General features: G+C 41.5%; 1 protein-coding gene across 1 annotated transcript in view; it reads right to left on the reverse strand.

Annotated features, from left to right (window-relative positions):
• Positions 1–17802, reverse strand: part of myo3b (myosin IIIB) — a 50853-nt gene that overhangs the window by 1804 nt on the left and 31247 nt on the right. The window contains exons 25-33 of the mRNA XM_070914528.1: positions 17743–17763; positions 16517–16594; positions 14919–15124; positions 12365–12476; positions 11990–12152; positions 11483–11563; positions 9941–10037; positions 8461–8515; positions 7463–7586 (exon numbers count right to left, since the gene is read on the reverse strand). Of these exons, the coding sequence (XP_070770629.1) occupies positions 7463–7586; positions 8461–8515; positions 9941–10037; positions 11483–11563; positions 11990–12152; positions 12365–12476; positions 14919–15124; positions 16517–16594; positions 17743–17763 (937 nt within the window). The remainder of the gene's footprint in view (positions 1–7462; positions 7587–8460; positions 8516–9940; positions 10038–11482; positions 11564–11989; positions 12153–12364; positions 12477–14918; positions 15125–16516; positions 16595–17742; positions 17764–17802) is intronic.

Genomic DNA, 17802 nt, shown 5'->3' on the forward strand with positions numbered 1-17802 from the left:
ACTATGCACACTTGAAAAGGGACCGGAAAAAAATCCCACACTGACTCAGCAGATCTACAGGACTCTCGATGTAGATGTTCACCCTCCTACTTCCCACTGAAACCAGTGACACAAATGTGAGCCGTGGCTAATCTGTTAAACAGAGGAAGAAGTCATTTACACGTTCAGATTACCGCCCATTGAATGACTTCTTCTCTCCTCTCTGACGAGCTTTGTGATAAACTGATTATTCAAACGTAAGACAATCGTGAAGGCTTAATACATTCTTCTACAAGACCACACTCAGGGTCTCAAAACGTATAGGTTACAAAGGTGTGTTTTAAAGCCGGGACACCTTTACAAGGAAGCATCTATATTTAATGTCAGATAACGTTTCATCTTCTTTGCCTACGTTTCGGGTGAGACAGGACATTTCTTCATCATCTCTTGCTACCTCGGCTTCTCTACCTTGACTAAAGCTGCATTTGCTTTTTCCATCTTAACACTACTTTGTACTCACTTTGAACAGACCTCATCACATCTCAATCCTATACATCAAAGAGCAAGCCCCCCCCCCCCCCTCCACCCCTCATCCCCTCTTTCCTCGGCTTTCTTGATGTTATTCAAACCAGCACAGGTTTACTAAAGTCACACTTTGTAAATGCCCAGAAAGTTCCTGTCAGTTCTGAGATATTAGCTAACTTTTACCGTGAATCTTATCTGTCCGTGCCTCAGAGGTGCTAACCGTCCACTGTGTGAATCCTTGTCACCCCTGAGTGTTTGAGGATATTTGGATGGATCTCATGTACTGAGGGAAATAGCAGTGGAAAAAAAAACCCAGCTGTGTGTTTTCTTCTAAACAAGTATTTTGGTTTGGCTGCATCAAAAGCACTTTGGTTTCAATATTTCATTGAGATAAATTGTACAACATTGCTGCTTAGCTTTGAGAAACCTGAAAGAGCTACTGCATCTATATGACATGCTGTGGTGAAAAGAAAAACAGAAAAACCTCACATTTTAGTTAAACAATGTCTGTATGTAGGACATTGTTCTGCTAATGATGCAGAAATGGATTTCATAAGCAAATGTTTTATTCCCCTGAAATTGCATCAAAGCATTCAATCACAAATAACAAATCCTAATGTCCTTGAATGAAGTTTCAAAATTGAATCATATTGTAAAAAAGACTGCATGTTGTGTTTATGTGTTTTCAACAAACGTATGTTTTGTTTATCTTAAAAAATAAAAAACTCCACAAATATAAAATAGTGAAGCACTGATTCTTAACTGAATTCAGTGCAGGCATGACAGTCTCTGAGTGCCTGTTTGCCTCAGGATCTGAGCTGAACAATCCAGTTTCTATTTCGAAATCGCGATTGGAAAGAGAGCAAGTGCTGCAATCTTAATCCTAATTTACAGTGTCTTAAAAACAAGTGAAAGTTGATTTGACTGTCGTTTTCACCGGCTATAATGACAACTGTCAGCTGTAAATTTACTCAGCTGCTGCTAATAAACATTATTCTGTGAGTTCTGTGAGCCAAACAACAAAAAGTAGTCTTGCCAGATTAATATGTTCTCTGCACGTTGGTGTCTTTAGTTAAAAATGATTTTGTGAAGGAAACATCACTTCGCCACTTTTAGCCATGGTAGCGACATCGCTGTAGGAATAGTAATGTCGGTCGGTTGGTCCACCGCTTTGGTCCAGGTCAAAATTTTAATTTGTTCAATACTAGCATATGACCAAATATCTGCAAAACTAATAACATTCATCAGTCACGCTGTGTGTTTAGTGCTAATTAACAAATATTAGCATGCTAACATGCTAAAGTAAGGTAAACATGGAAAAAATGATACCTGCTAAATATCAACATGTTAGCATTGTCATTGTGAGCATGTTAGCATGCTGACGTTGGCTTTTAGTTCAAAGCAAAGATGTGGCTAAGTACAGCCTCACAGAGCCGCTCAACTCAAAGAATGCAAAGGAGGTCCTCAACGTCATTCAACTACATAATTTTATCTGTTTCTATAAATGTAGATGTAGATCAATTTGTGACTGTGGTATATTTTGTTTAATACTATGTAGACCACAAATACAAGCATGTAGTTAAGTTAATAGAGAATAATTGCATTTTAAATCACAATTGCAAATTTGGTTAAGAAAATCTCAATTAGATGTTTTTCCTAAAATCGCTCAGCGCTGCAGATCTGAAGCTCAAAACACGACACACGGGGGTTCAGCATCACCATTTATCCATCCTGACCTGCAGCGATTAGAGCGTGTAGCAGATCAGAGGATGGGTCAGGCCTCCCATCTCTGTGCCTCTGTTTGGGAAATCTCTGCCATTTGATCCAGGCCAGCCCCAGAGGAATGCTGCTCCTGCAGATATGTTACAGGAGAGGAGGCTGCCAAACTGGCTCCTGGCATGGGAGCGCGGCTTGGACATGGGCAGGCAGAGCTGGGAAGGGGTCAGGCAGTGGCTCACACCGGGGGTTTGCTAAATGATCGTGGGTAATGTCTGCTGTTTGGGGTGGGGAGGAATAATGGCCGACTGGGAATACAGAGGCAGCATGCTTCATACAATATTGATTTCTCCGTATCAAAAGAAAGCCAAGCAGAGTTTGCGCTTCTTGGTGAGAGACTTACATATTGTACATGTTTGCTTCTTCAGATAAAAAGGGCTGGAATTCTTTTTGAGATAGGTATTTCTTTCATTTTCAAAGAGCAGCAGATGACTCGTATTACATCTCTAAATACCACTTTGAAATCCCCTGAAAATCAGAATGCTTCTCAGAAACAACATAAAAGAGCTGCTAAAAGGGATTTTTAGTGGAATAAATTAGAGATGTATCGATTTACTCCCCACATCACGTGCTATAATCACCTGACTTCTCCCAGACCACAGAGAACCACTTGGGCTTTGTTTATTCAGATGGAGGGAGCAGAGGCACCAAAAGGCATGGATTATAAGGAAAAATCATCAGCAGGGGCCTTTGATGTCTAAATGAGGCATGTGCAACCCAGACCCCTCTCTTTACCTCACAACCGCCTCTTCACACACATGCACGGGTACATAAATCCAGACACATGCATACAACTTGTGCACGCACACACACACACACACACATATATATACATATCTGCGTGCACACTAACACAGACATTATTCCTTGGTTGCAAACAAAGACTCCAAACAGATATCTGAAGTTGAAGAGGATTTCCAGAAGTTTTCAGGGCTCCTGATTTATTACCCCTCTCGTCATTTTGGACATCATACTTAAATAGCAACCCATGTGCTTTAAATTATAAGACAAACTGGTCAAGTCCTGCAGATAATGCTGAAAAAAAAGAGTAGTTCCTGCATCTGTTTTCACTAATGCAAGCAGAGGATGTTGTTACTTGCAACCAGTTTTTCACACTGAAATCAATCATTTCCCCTGACAGCAGATTTGGAACTTTGACTAAAGAAATGTTTGCGTGGAGGAAAAAAAATCTCTGAACTTTGTGGAAGTCAATCATTTGTCAGAGACATAATACATGTAATTTATAAGTGTGACCTAGCAGGATGAGTAAAAAGTAAGCAGTGAGGAGGGAGACATGAATGACAAGGAAACCAGGCCAAAAATAGATTAAATATGCAAATGAATGGCATTAAGCTTTTTCTCTCCTCATCGGTGGGATCCCGAGTCATTTTATTAGATAAAATATGGTCTATCTAACTACATAAAAATGTATTTTGTCAACAACAATGACAAACTAATAAGGTTTTGTGTTTGGAAAAACTTTGTTAAACTACATCAAATGAGTCAATCCACATGTGCGAAATTACAGAGAACTTGGAGTATCATTTTCCACCTTGATTTTACGTCTGAGGAGATTATTCTGTTGGAATTGTGATGATGAGTAGTTTGGAAGTACATCCTGTTAACTACTCCCACTGACATTAAGAGGATTACGTAGGTAGCGTCAGACAGAGGCAACTCCTTCCGTTAAGTTGAGTCTTTCCTATCCCTTCCAAATCTCTGCTGCCGCTACGTCAAGCCTGTAATTTGCCTAAAACTGAAGGCATCCGTTTGAGACGCCACGATATGTGGAGACAGACAGATCAATCAAAGGGCTGAGAGACAGCGAGAGGGTGGGAGCGTATTTGTCTAGAGAACATGGAGAGGGTGGATCATTTGTCTGGCAGATGCATGTTGATATAGTGATGCTGCTGCTGCTTTGAAGGTGGTGGTGGTGGTGGTGGTGGGTGGTGGGTTTGTGGAGCAGCACCTGGTGGCTGCAAACCTTGTGGGAGGACATGTGGGGAGATGTTTAAGAGCTGAGGGAGGGAGCGAGAAGAGAGGAAAGTGAGATGTACTGGTGAGTGTGGGTTTGACCTCAGTGTTGGTAAAACAGGATCCACATTTCCAATGAGCTCTCCCAGCTGCAGCTATAAAGCGCAGAGAGAGCTCGGGGCAACACACAAAATCAATTCTTATTGACTATACCATGTTATGCACTGAGGGGACATAACTGTAACCAATAAGTCAACGTGAACTTTTTTGTTTTTCTCCTTTCTCATCCCTTCAAACGACCAGGTTAACTATCTTTCAAGGCACAGAAGTAATTGGTCTCTGTGTTGTGCCTCCACATTATCACTGTCTCTCTCTTGACATGTATGTTTACCACAACTATAATCTTCAAAAAGCCTGTTAACATAAGTAGCTCAGCTTTCATAAACCATAAAGTCAGCTCTGACTGATCCTCAGCACCATCCTGTTTACCACGCTGAGGAGCATAAGCAGCACTCTGATCATATCTGCTTGCTTGCTAGCAAAAGGCTTTCTTTCTGCACCCGCCTCTGTGACTCATTTCCAAACATGTTGTATTAATATTCAGGAGACAGGTGATGAGAGGTGGCATCGTCTTGAGCGTGCAGCTTACACGACTACACTGTGTATGCGTTAACTTTTTCACTGACAAAACATGGGAAATCAAAGGTTGGTGCTGCAGACATCAGAGAACGCCTGGAGTACAAAGTGCTTTAATGCTCTCTTCCCACCATAAAATGCGACACTGCGGGTATTTGGCTAAAGAGCGGGAATAGTTGCTTAGCCTGGTGTCAGATATACAGTGAAACAGACATCTATCCAAATCATATCACTCCCTGGTTGGCTTTGTTTCACACATGAAAGAAAAAAATTGGGCTGAGCACGTCACTTGCAACACTAGGCTTTGTTAAGTCACTCAGAAAAGAACCAAACGTCCATCAAACTCATTGAGAGGTTCCAGGTCATGCCCCGGTGTTTTGGCATTAATGGGAGCAGGGTGTAGAGTGTGTGCGAGTGTCTGGAGGGGTGGGGTAATTCGATTTCCATGGCTAATTTTCTGTTTTTCTCCACTGGTGTCCTGAAACACTCCAGGTCGAGCTGCAGCCCGGAGAGAAGCGGTGCGATCACCAGAGGCGACAGCAGGATGAGACACAGGAAGGAGCCTGGTCTCCAAACATCTGGCAGGGCAAGGCTTCCATGACTCGCTCAACCTCGGGATAAAAAAAAAGGGCTCTCAGATCTGCAGGGATCAAAGTGTGCCCTGGGTGCCTGAGCCACCGTGGCCTCCCCTCAACATATTCAAATGGGGCTTCCTGAAAGAAGTCGGAGCCACAAGCAGACCTTGCAACACAAATGAGGCAGGAAACGAGCAACGATGAATACCTGAAAATCTGTGTGCTCTCCACACAAAATAAGTAAAGAGTTAGTAAAGCCCATGGCAGAAGAGGAAGGGGATTTTATTTTTGTCAGGACATTTAAATAGAATATTACTGAACTGTAAGATATGTTATTCATGTGCCCGATACTAATTTAGTCAGTACAGAGACTTCAATTCACCTAATAACAAAAAGAAGGCTGATAATGTTTTACTGCAATAAATGATGCCAATGAGATTAACTAGAAAAGTTTCAGGTTGCACTAAGTTAGCGGTTCCCAACCTGGGAGTCAGGACCCCCCTCAAGGGGTCCCTAAGATAAAAGATCACTGCAAAAATTTCCTTCTTTTCATGTAATTTCTGCTTGTAATTTGAGTCCTTAAAGTCTTATGTTCTTAAAACAAGTTTGCATTGAGGATATTTTGACTTTTTTTACAACGTAAATCAATTTGTTTCAAGTATTTTCTAAAGTTAAGTTTCATTTTTCTTCATTCTAGAGCAGCAACCTGCTTTTTTATTTCTTGTTTCAAGACACAGACACTCATTTCTAGAAAATACTTAACTCATAACCTCATTTCCACACTGAGGCCATAGCCCGTAGACATGACTTAGACATGACTTCTTTTTAAAGGGTCACAGGCAAAAAGGTTGGGGATTAGTGCATTAGGTGCTACTGTACAGCATAGTGCTACGTTTCATGGTTCAAAAGCTCTACTTTTAATGTTGTACAGCAATAAAATCATTTAAATACTGTATATTTTACCAAATTTAAAGCTGAAAGGAATGTGAGTTTTACACATCAAATGAAACATTCTCAAACCCTTATCTTAAGTAGCTGGGATTGAAACTGCAAAGGAATAACAAAAACAAGGAAGTAATTCAGCTGTTATCTCAACTCTTGTGTTGTGAAAATGACTGGAAGCTCCGGTGACGCAGGACAAAACATACATTTGAGCAAAATGCCCTCATACTGGCATTCAACCGCAACGTCTCCCTCCATAATCACTCTGACATTATAAATTCATCAAACACTGCCTCCCTTCAGCAGCAGTGATGCCTGGGAGCGGGGGTCACCTGTATGCAGCATTACCGAATTATCCGCTATCTAACCCAGACCTGCTGTGGCGTGCTGACACTAATCCCGGGCCCGTTGGAGAGCCCTGTCTGTGTTACATTATCATGTCTAATCCCCGTAATCTCTCAGCCGCGCCGCTAAATGCTATTTCACCTCCGTCTCTTACCTCATACCCCTCTAATAACATTAATGAAGGGCCGGGCCCCCATTACCCAGGCTACCCCAGTGGTGGGCTGGGTGACGGCCATAATCGGAGGCCCCCTGCACAGCCACCCACTCAGCCTTCCAGGCAGCAGGAATTAATGTAATTCGTCGCCTGGGGCAAAAAGCAAACCAAACATATGTTCAACAAATCAGGGTTTGTGTATTTTCGTGTCACCGTTACTGTGCAGGTCTATTAGAGTCATTGATGAGATCCTTAGTGAAGGGCTCGCCGTGCGGGAGAATGAAGGCTTTGAAGTGCTTGTGCCACTTCGAAAGCCCCCCCACTTGCCATGAGACGTTTATGATGAGCTGACCTGGGTTATTAAAATACCGCAGAAATGATCGCCCGTAATGCTTCTCTCTTTTTGCTGTCAACAAAGAATGGCAGCAGAGGATTGGCTGGGATGAAAGGTTGAAAGGGGCCCCGTATTAAAAATGGCACTTTATCCATTAAAGCGGGATTTCTGCTGTCTCTTTGTGTAATTACCTGCACCCGCCAGCTCTGTGCTCGGGCTTACCTTGTTTACACTGCATGTCTCGCAGCCTAGCTGTCTCCCTGCAAGGCTTCGTTGCACTGTCTTCTGCTCTGCCTTTGTCTCCCTTGATGTCTTTCACTTGTCTGTCTCGGCTGTCGAGGCCAACCTTGAAAGAGGAGGCGTAAACACACCCAGAAGAGCAAAGTCAATGAAAGCAACGGATAAATAGACACAAGTTAAAGCAAGCCCTGTAATGTGGTTTTTTTTTCTTTTTTCAATTTAGTCATGTAGACGCTGTATTCATTTATTTACAATTTACAATTTGGCACTCATATAACTCAAACCCATTAATGTGCTTTGCAATGTTAATCAAATGCTAATGCAATTGCATATCCCCCTTTACTAGCCCTACCTCCTAGCAAACAGCACCACACTGACTTAATTGTGAGGGTAAAAAACAGCTCATACAGACTTCCTCTCATATTTAATTTTATCTTTGAATAAAAGAGCTATAGGAAAGTATTAATCTGCTTAACATTTCTAAGTACATCCTCCAAAGGATTTTGCTTTTTTAATCTTACATATGCTCAGCAGAGTTACTGGCAAAAACTGTACATTTTCCTCATTTCATCCTTTCAACATCAAATGGTGAGCAGCAAAAATTGGATCAGACTTCAAAGACTGTGATGTGCTCCAAGTCACGGAGTGGCTCTTCTATTTCACATATTGAATCCGAGCAGGATATCAAAGTGCTACCAAAGAACCTCAGGTCTTTACTAAAAAAGGGGTCTAACATCTGTAGAAAGAGGAGCGCAAAGACAAATCACCTCAGGGAAGAGCGAGCATTTATTCTCAGCCGTGAATTTCCAGCCTTTTGATTCTCTCGTTCCCGTACCACCCTGTCTTCTCCGCTGAGATGGAGGTTGGAGCAAGAGAACTCTTTTGTCTCAAGGACTCAAAAAAAATTCCCAAAGAATAATCTGGGTTAAAGCTGTTTTGTAGAGGAGAGAGAAAATGCTCATTGATATTCTGTTACTTACATTTCCTCTATGTATGTGATCTGTATGTGCCTCTTTGCTCTTTGGGCTGTTAGATCTGTGAAAGGAAAAAGCATTTTTTAGCTGAAATTAACATAAACTGTCATAGAACAACACATGTAGGAAGTATCTGGTTACTACACAGTAATGCAGAGCTGAGGTTTGTATGAGTCTCCTTGTTTAATGATAAAAAACAGCTCTGGTTTATGATTATGCAATTTGCAGAGAGCGAGACAGAGATATGTTTCTGTGTGTGATCACTCGCTCTTGCATTATTTAAAAAAACAAACACCAAAAGAGACAACATCTGCAAACACAATGCTGCATGCCAGTCGCAGTCATGCTCTGAGTCTAGAAAAACAAAATCTCATCCAGTTTGGACTTGGTGATGCAACTGGAGGCTCTGCTGTTTGGATGCAAACACCGAATTCATGCGTGGCAGAGAGGAGGGATATCAAAAGGGAAAAGAACAGCATGTAGGTGAGAACATAGATCTTACAGGAGGAAAATGGGCCAGATCATGTCAAAATAAATCTATATGGAGAGATTCCAACACTGATTAAACAGAATTGTTAAGTGGAGGTTTGAAGTTTTTCTCACCAAGGAATATGATTGTAAACATGGAGAGAAAAATCCCAGATGAGGCGCCGCTCGGTTCGAGTATACAACAAGCATAACATTTTCAGATGTGTAAATCTAGTATTTTGGAGTTTGAGTCTGGAGAGAGATGCACAGCGTTGACCAAAAGTCACCCAAGATTTGAACGAGATTCACGCGTGAATTGGTTTAAGATGTGCACTGATAGGCAATGCAACTCCACACGTACGTACTTGTCATTATTGTAATTATCTGGCATTCTTTTTTTAAGCTACTGTACATAAAAAAAATATCATAACACCCCAAATCCTTCAGGAATACTTTTCCTCTTAGATACATTTTCAGTATGTAATCTCAAAGCGAACCTTCTGCAGAGAGAAGCTAAACACGGAGCTAAAAGCCACCATCGACACCACGTGTGCATCTGTTCAGTCGGTGGCTGCTCTCCTGCTTAGCACATACTTTCTTAATGACTGGCCTGCCCATATGCTGAATAAACACAAAGTCTTCAGCTCATACATCTGGAGACCAGTGCAGCGCCCAGCCCCATTTGTGGTCAGACAAGTGTGCTATCTTGGTGGAAAGATATTTATTACGTTTATAAAACTGAAAGAGGTGGTGCGTAAGGAGGAGCTTTCTCTTCAGCTTGAAACAACACTACATTACAGGGCAAGCGGAGCCCGTCCAGCAGGGCTACACATGAGTGACAGGTATGTGAGACCTCTTGCTCAATAAGTCTCTTATGGTGATCTCATTTTACTTCACGTTTGAAGCCTATTGTCTGCCCTGTTAGAAGAAACAATAGAGAAATAACAAAAATCAAACTGCAGGAAAATATTCTTTCAATGAGAACAGACCCCGAAGGACAAGAGATGTCAAGGCTCACCCTATGTGCTCCCCCTTGGTGGTCTTTCCTGCAGCCTCAGGGTGACATCTGTGCCTCTGGGGTCCGTGGTCCCGACGCACCCGATGACCCCTGTAAGCTGCACAGGATGTGATTGTCAGACATACTCTCACATGGTCGGAAAACGACTTTCCTCCCTCTGTCATCCATCTAAACTACATACAATAGTCCACTGAGGCAGTTATCAAATGTAATTGGTGCAATTAACACAAGTTACAACAAATTTATCGAAGCATTAAATCAGCCTTGTATTGAAAACACATTTGCATGGAGGAAGTGAAATGTGTTTAGCATCCGTATAAGGAGTGTAGAGTAGCGGTGTGAAAACACTGTGTGATTATTGAGACATACTGGGCTCAGATGGACGGTAAACGGAGCCTGCTGACTTACTCCGTCAACGGGCTTTGTGTTTTTCTTGTAAAATTATATGCGCAGGAAAAGAAAGCTCAAGTACATTGTTGAGCCATGGTTCTATTTTGCATGGTCTAATCTGATCGATGGTGAGCATGTCCCCCAGGCCCCGCTGAGATCTGAGAAGCCACCAGGCTCATACATTTGAAAGGCATCTGTTTATTTTCAGAATGCAAATGCAGCCCACCTCAAAGGCTATAAGCTGCAGAGAACACACAATGTGAATGTGCTGGAGTGCTCCGCCGGGGGGCTGAGGCCCCACTTATGTCAGGTTCAGGCCCCCCCCCCCTTCCCGAACCCCAACGGCCACACACACACACAAACACATTTCTCTAAAGAGAAAGACAGCGGTGGCAGAGAGGCTTTCCTCACACCAAAACCATGTTTACCCATTCTGCAGCGTTATTTACAAGGGTTTTAATGGAGGACATTTACACAAGGTGTGCAGGCGACTGAGATGCTCTATGTGCCAGATGAGGGCAGCCCTTAGGAGAGCTGGGGGAAACAATGCCAAATCTCCTCCCCCTGCCCTCCTCTCTCCTGCCCCTTTTGGCACCCTCCCTTGTCCTCCAGTGAGAGGCTCCAAGGAGGGGGGGGGGGGTGGATCCAGGAAGGTTAATGTGCCCACTTTGATCTTCGTCAAGGCACACTGAGTAAGAATTAATTTACATTTCAGATGAAAAGGTTGACAGTATAAAAAGGCATCTTGTTTCTGGTATGTGAGAGCTGTGTAATAGGCCAGGAATTTGAGAGAGGAAGTCGTGAGGAAACAGAAGGGATAAGCCCCTCTCTTGCCTTTACTGGGAAAGAGATGAAAGGAAAAAAGGATCTCAGTATGCACTGTTCTTCTGAAACATGGGGACCAAATGCTGCCCAAACTTTCAAAAGCTTTTCTTTATGCATTATTAATTAATTATTACTGTTTCGTAGGCCACTCATTGAGATCAAAAAGGTGTTTCACAAAGATGTAAGGTTTCAAGGCCTTTATCCCTTTTCCTTTTGAAAATGTATGAAAAAGCAGTTCCACCGGACAGGCGACAACATGAGAAGTTCCAGAGGTCCGCACTTGAATATATGAAGAGCTTCAGAAGAAAAATGTAAACATTTCTTTACCTGACTGAATGCGGATCGCGGCCTCTTCCCGCTCCTTTTTTATTTGCTTGAGGTTCTGCCGAGCAACATGGCCCCTCCAGGCTAGAGGAAGAGACACAGTGTGTGTTTGTGTATGTGTGTGCAAGAGATTGCTGACCTGCCTCTGTGAAACAAAATAGACTGCACATACTACACAAGATCCCACTTCAAAACACTGCTAAACCAGGTGGCAGAGGGATGGATCCCTTTGAACTCTCTGAGGTCTTATTGTCTGCTCTGAAGCATTGCTCTTAACCCCCGTAGGTCAAGCTGTGGTTATCAAACTCATCTCTTTTATGAAGACTCACCGGCACATAATAGTCTAGAGGTCATTAAGAAACCAGCGGTCAGATTCACATCAAATTTGCACCTGTTTCATCATTACGTGATAAAAGAATACATCAGAAATTGATAAAAGAATTCATCAGAAATTTCACGTTCATTTGCATTTTTTTGACTTAAGTTCAAGTTTAATTAATACCAGTGTACCTGACTGGATGATGATGGCCCCGCGTTTTCTCTTGTCCTTCTCTCTTTGGTAACGTCGGGCACCCAGCCAACCTTTAGTGTAAGCTTGCATCACCACCACCCGGGCTATCACCTCCCTCAGCAGCAGGTTGAGCTGCTCCACATGGTAGTACCTCAGAAAAACCTGACAGGATGTTTAGCCCAGGTTAGAATATCCAAGTATCTCAGTCCAGATGTCTATACTGCTACATATATATGCTACTACACTTACAAAACAGTTAGGACTGTTTTCTATATAAGGTTTTTGGTACATGTTATACTTACTGTATGTAAAATGTATAACACAAACACAGATTTCTTTATGGTTTCATTTTTTGGTTGCTATAATCACATTACCTTTGTCGTTCCAAGCGCCCAGTTCTCCAGTTTGGCCCGCTCCAGGATGGCAACAGCGTTCTCTTTGCTAGTCTCGGGCATCTGGTGAGCCCGAAATGCAAGGTAGTAATATCTATGAGAGGAGGCAAAGGGGAAAACAATGAAAAATGTGATCTAATGTAGTTATAGCACTTCAAGAGCAGAGTCGAGTCGTAGCTGATATGGTGTAATCAAGATTTAGTGATCAGATCATACAAAAACTGTAGTCATCAAAGATTATATTTGGAAAGAAAAGTTATCTGATCACTGTTTAAGGATTACTTTTCAAGGGTTTGTTGATGTTTTTTCTGAAACCCTTTGGTGTTTGAAACAGGAAGTTGATCCATAAAACACAAAGACAATGTCGAGAAAAATGCACCACATTGTGTAAAAGAGCTAGACATCCGTATCAATAATGGATTACTGCTTGTTGCCAGTCAAATTTTGAATTGTTTTTGCTTATTAGCCTTCTTGCCTTGAGTTAGATGAGAAGATTCATACCACTCTGTAAATATTAGGCTACAGCCAACAGCCTGTTAGCTTAGCTTAGCTGGAAAACGGGTAAACAGCTAGCCTGGCTCTGTCCAAAAGTAACAAAATCTGCCTGTCAGCACCTCTGAAGCCCACCAATTAACACATTATATCTTGTTTGTTTAAAAGATATAAAAATCAAGACAAGCCACTGGCTGTAGTTTCATATTTTCTGTACAGATATGAGGTATGGTATTGATCTTCTCATCTCAACTTACAACTACTTTTGTGTCAATTTAGTGTAAACTGTGAAATATATTATGATTAACACATGTATTATTACTACACAAGCAGATAATCCAAAGGTAATATACAAATATTCAGATTAGATTCCTCAATTACATAAGTGATTATAAACATGGAGCGCCTCTTCAGTCACAGCAAAGTAATTTATCCCAACGATGGTCAAGAGGAGAGACTAGAAATCTTAACACATCTACTGGAAGCATCCCCACCTGCTCAGTCAGAGCAGAAAGATGATCCTGAGTGAGACATGAGTCTTCAACAGAGGCCCTTTGTTGGAGCTCTTTTGAATGGATCATCGTCTCTTATTTCAGTGGCCACAGAAGATGCCCATCGGCCCGGGCCTATCAGTGTTCATCAGCCCCACTGCATGTTTATCGCTCACATTGTCTGGATCCGATCCACTGATCCTCTTGTTGTAGTTTACAAAATACCAGCATAGGACAAAGTGGCTCTAACTGTTTGCTCAGGGACATCAAGGCTCCAAAACGACTGGTTCAGCTCTTGTGTTCTGGCGTTGGTCAAAAAGAAGAACAACAAGAAGAAGAAAAACTTCTTTGAACTCCCCTCCCCGCCTCAGTCTACAGCCTTTCATTCTAATTCCTGTTGATACCTGTTATTTCTTTGATGGTAAATACAAAGCACTGCTTGGCAACATCAGACGAGCCTTTGATATGAGAGCACAAATTTAAATCAGTTTTCACTAAAGGTGCAGTTTAGCCGTTCTGGTCTGTCTGTACAACTTCTGCCTGGCTCAGGTAGGATGATATGGATTCAATAGCGAGGTTAAAATATAGTCTGAAGTGGTAATGCACCCTCTCATTCACACACACAGGTGCTGTAGAGAAAACAGTTAAAATCCCTGAGATAATTTGATGCTCTTTCAATAATCAAACTATCAAAACTAGGACATGCAAAAAAAAAAAACATGTGGTCACTCAAAGTTTTAAGTCACCAAAATTAAGCTACAATTTTTAAAGCTTCCCTAAAGCAGCGAGAGTAACCAGCCAGTCAAAGTATTTCCATAGCCATTTTTTCCTACAGGCAACAAGCCTCAGTTAATTAAATTTGATATCATCTTAAAGTCTCCACATTAGAGGTGGCTGGAATATTTTTCAAAGGAAAACTGATCAAACATAAGTTTCCTTGCATTTTCCCACAGACTCGTCTTAAGTATGTGTATTTTATAGGAGTGTGTGTATTGTAGGTATACACTTTGTAAATTTGGGGTTGGACGTTTGAACAGGAGTGTGTAGCACCTATTAACAGTTATCATATCCTGTCCCACATTTTTAAAAAACAAAAACAACACCCTTACGTAAAGTCGCTCTAATGATGAAGTCTTGTTTTAATTGTGTTCTAATGAAACACCAATGGGACGTGGAGACTACATCTGAGCCTTTCCAGGTCACTGAGTTTAAGAACAAACTCTTTATGAATAGTAAAAGGAAATCCATTAAAATGCATCACCCCTTATAATCACAGTTCCTCCCTGTTTGAATTGTATCCATAGTTTCCAGGCTGGAGTATCCACCCAGTTAAAAGAGCTCTAGGATTTAGTCTTGCACTATCACTAATGACTGCCAATTAGTCAGCCTCTTGCTCTGCTCAACTTGCACCCCTATCTAATTAAAGAACCCGTGTTTTTGTGTGATGCAGAGCACGGCTCGCTTGTTCTGCTCTATCTCTGGGGTTGTGTCGACGCTCAGCATGTGTGCACGCTGCAGTGAGTAGGTGCTGTCTGTCTTGACGCCGGTGTTACCTGTTGACAAACTCTTCAAACAGGATGCGGTGGGAGTATCCTTGGCGGCGGATGTTCACTGTCTCCAGGATCCCCGTGTAGCGCAGCTGCACCATCACCCTCTCCTTGCAGAAGCGCAGCGCCTGCCTGTCATCATTGGGTTTGATGCAGCGTACAAAGTGTGGCTGACCCACCACCATCTTAGACAGCAAGTCCATCAGGGAGTACTGCAGACACACAATGAAACATTAAGTGGTGGGCAGAGACAAGGCAAGAGAGCAGTTATTATATAAATTCACATGATCAAAGTTCAGTTATAAAGATTTGCACTTTTTCCAGACATAGATGTGTTTGATAACAGAGTACAAGCTAAATAGTAATTGACAGTATTAACCAGTCCCATCAGGATCTGGCAGACGTTTTTCATTCTCATATAACAGACTGAAAGAAATAGGAATGTGGAAAAGTCAAGAAAAAAAACTGTGATTGTTTAAAGCTGCATAAAGATGATATTTTTTGCATTGGGGGCAGCAGAACATACATATTATCATATCAACATATTATCACCACATAAAGTTCTGATGGCGAATGAGCAAACTACTGCAGATCCAGCAGACACGGATCAACATTAGCATTCATTTGGAGAAGAGTGTCTGGCCACCTGACAAAAGTAAGTCCAATATCTGGCTCTTTAGCTGCTAAATGCCCACGTTATTAATTGAGACAGGACTTTATTTCTAAAGTTATATTTGATCATATTATGGTACGGAGCCACCCTTTCTGTTCTCACCCTGAGCTCCTGTTTTCTTTGTTATGATATGCTGTTACTGCTATTTGCTGTAAATGCAAACTCATCACATCTTCAGTGTGTTTCACATTAAAAGCCCTCCAGTGGCTCAGGAAGAATAATCTCTTCTCTACATTTTTTGCTGTGAAACATCTACAGGAAGTGTCGAGTTTCATTAAAAGCAAATTAGCATTGAGAAAGGAAAGTAGAATTGATCAAAAATAAGTTACCAGGAAGAGAAACTTAAAACAACATAATGAGTATGGTGTTTCCGATGGAATTAATGATGTAGAAATTTAGATTATGCTGAATTTACTGTGTGAGTTATCATAGTAAAACCTTTCAATCAGAATATCTTAGGTTTGTGGCGGGAATGATTAATGTGGTAAAAACGATTTCTGGTGTTTTCATTGGCTTTGTGTCACTGTGGATTTTAGTTGTTTCTAATTTAGAGGTAATTTCATGTACGTTTTAGAGGCAAACAAGACTATGTGAAGGCTCCATTTTGTCCATTTCCCAGAGTGGTACATGCATTAAAATACAATTAAAAATGTAAATTTAACTGAAATTGGCCTTAAATAGAGACATATGATTAAATTCAATGGATTAAGGCTGACAATGTTACAAACACTAGCCAGTTTGTCGACATAAGCAGAGTCCTGTGCCCTTTTCTGCTTTATTTCAAGAGTTTAATAGTTAACATTTTTTCGAACAGTTTGTTTGTATCAACACAATTCTGATCTTAAAATTGAACAGAAGAGTACATAACATGTATGTTCAAACTGTTGGTTGCTGTCAGACTGTTAAGCAGCAAAAAAGATGAAACACCCACACGGAAATAGGAGGCTACAGTCTGTCTCCTCATGTTGGTGGTTTCTTCTGGGTGACGCATCATCTCCATGGTGTCCACCTGAACACAAACATTCACAGTGAAGACGCTGTGTTGACAAACAGGCCAGACTCAGGCCAGGAGCATCACTGCAAAGGCAGCAGAATCAAATGAGATGCAGTTTATTTGCCAACCTGACGTCCTCTGTGGGCTCTGTAGAGATAAAGGTATTATTACAGCAGGTCTCCTTCCTCTAAATGAGCCAGTTGGGGATACACAGCTGTATTAACTGTGCCATCTGTATAACATAGCCCCATAAACACTTAAAGCTAACAATCTAGAGAATAATTCTGCACTGCTGTGGGGCATGGGAAAATTGCAGAGCGTTCTGAGTAATGAGACTAGCCATCACCAAGCAGACAGTCATCCCGACGACGACAGATTAACGAGGACACAATATAAGCTTTCTAATGGCCTGCACAGTTCATGGCTTCATCAAAATTAATGATGCAATAGATATTTTATGGTAAGTCTGTGTTGCAAAGTCCATATCTTCATCCTAGCACAGAGCAAGAAAGGTACGTCAAACGTTACATGAAGGGAGGAATCGGACGCTTTGCTATTTTGAAAGCAGATCACACAGAAGTACGAACGGTTATCTCGGACTCACTTCCACTATTCTAACAACCGTCGCTCCACTTTAATCTGGTCATACTGGTAACTTTGTAAGTGTCTGTTTCTGTAAACCCCCCGACTCTGATTGAGAACATGACGGCATACATATTACATCAATCACATGGAGTTGTTAGTAAGAAGCCCTTTCTTGTTCAAGAATAACTGAGTAGGTGCTTAGGGGAAGTTCAACAAAGTAGAGCAGTTTTTCACTGCTTCACTGTTATTTTGGTGTGTCCCACATGAAGTATTTCTACAACCTAAAGATGCATCACAGTGCATTTGTTTACATTAATGACGCAGAATTGTGGCTGCGTGAAGAAATAGTTCAAAAGAAATGATTTACATTTTCCAAAGCCAGACTGTGATTGATGTTAGAAGAGTGAAGCTGCACACAATTCAAAGTGAAACATGGTTAAAGTTTAAATTACAATTACGATCAGTTGATTTCAGTGAATTACGTATTTTCAAAGATGCTTGGCAATTTGAAACTGGTCTGTGATTTAGAAATATATTTAGATTTAGAAACTTTTTACTATTTTCAACAGGAGTCTTACCTTCAATAGGTATTTGGGAGACTGTGAGTACGGCACATGTCGGCGAATGACATGGAAATA

Source organism: Enoplosus armatus, chromosome 11 (genome assembly GCF_043641665.1).
Source record: "Enoplosus armatus isolate fEnoArm2 chromosome 11, fEnoArm2.hap1, whole genome shotgun sequence".
Lineage (NCBI taxonomy): Eukaryota > Metazoa > Chordata > Actinopteri > Centrarchiformes > Enoplosidae > Enoplosus > Enoplosus armatus.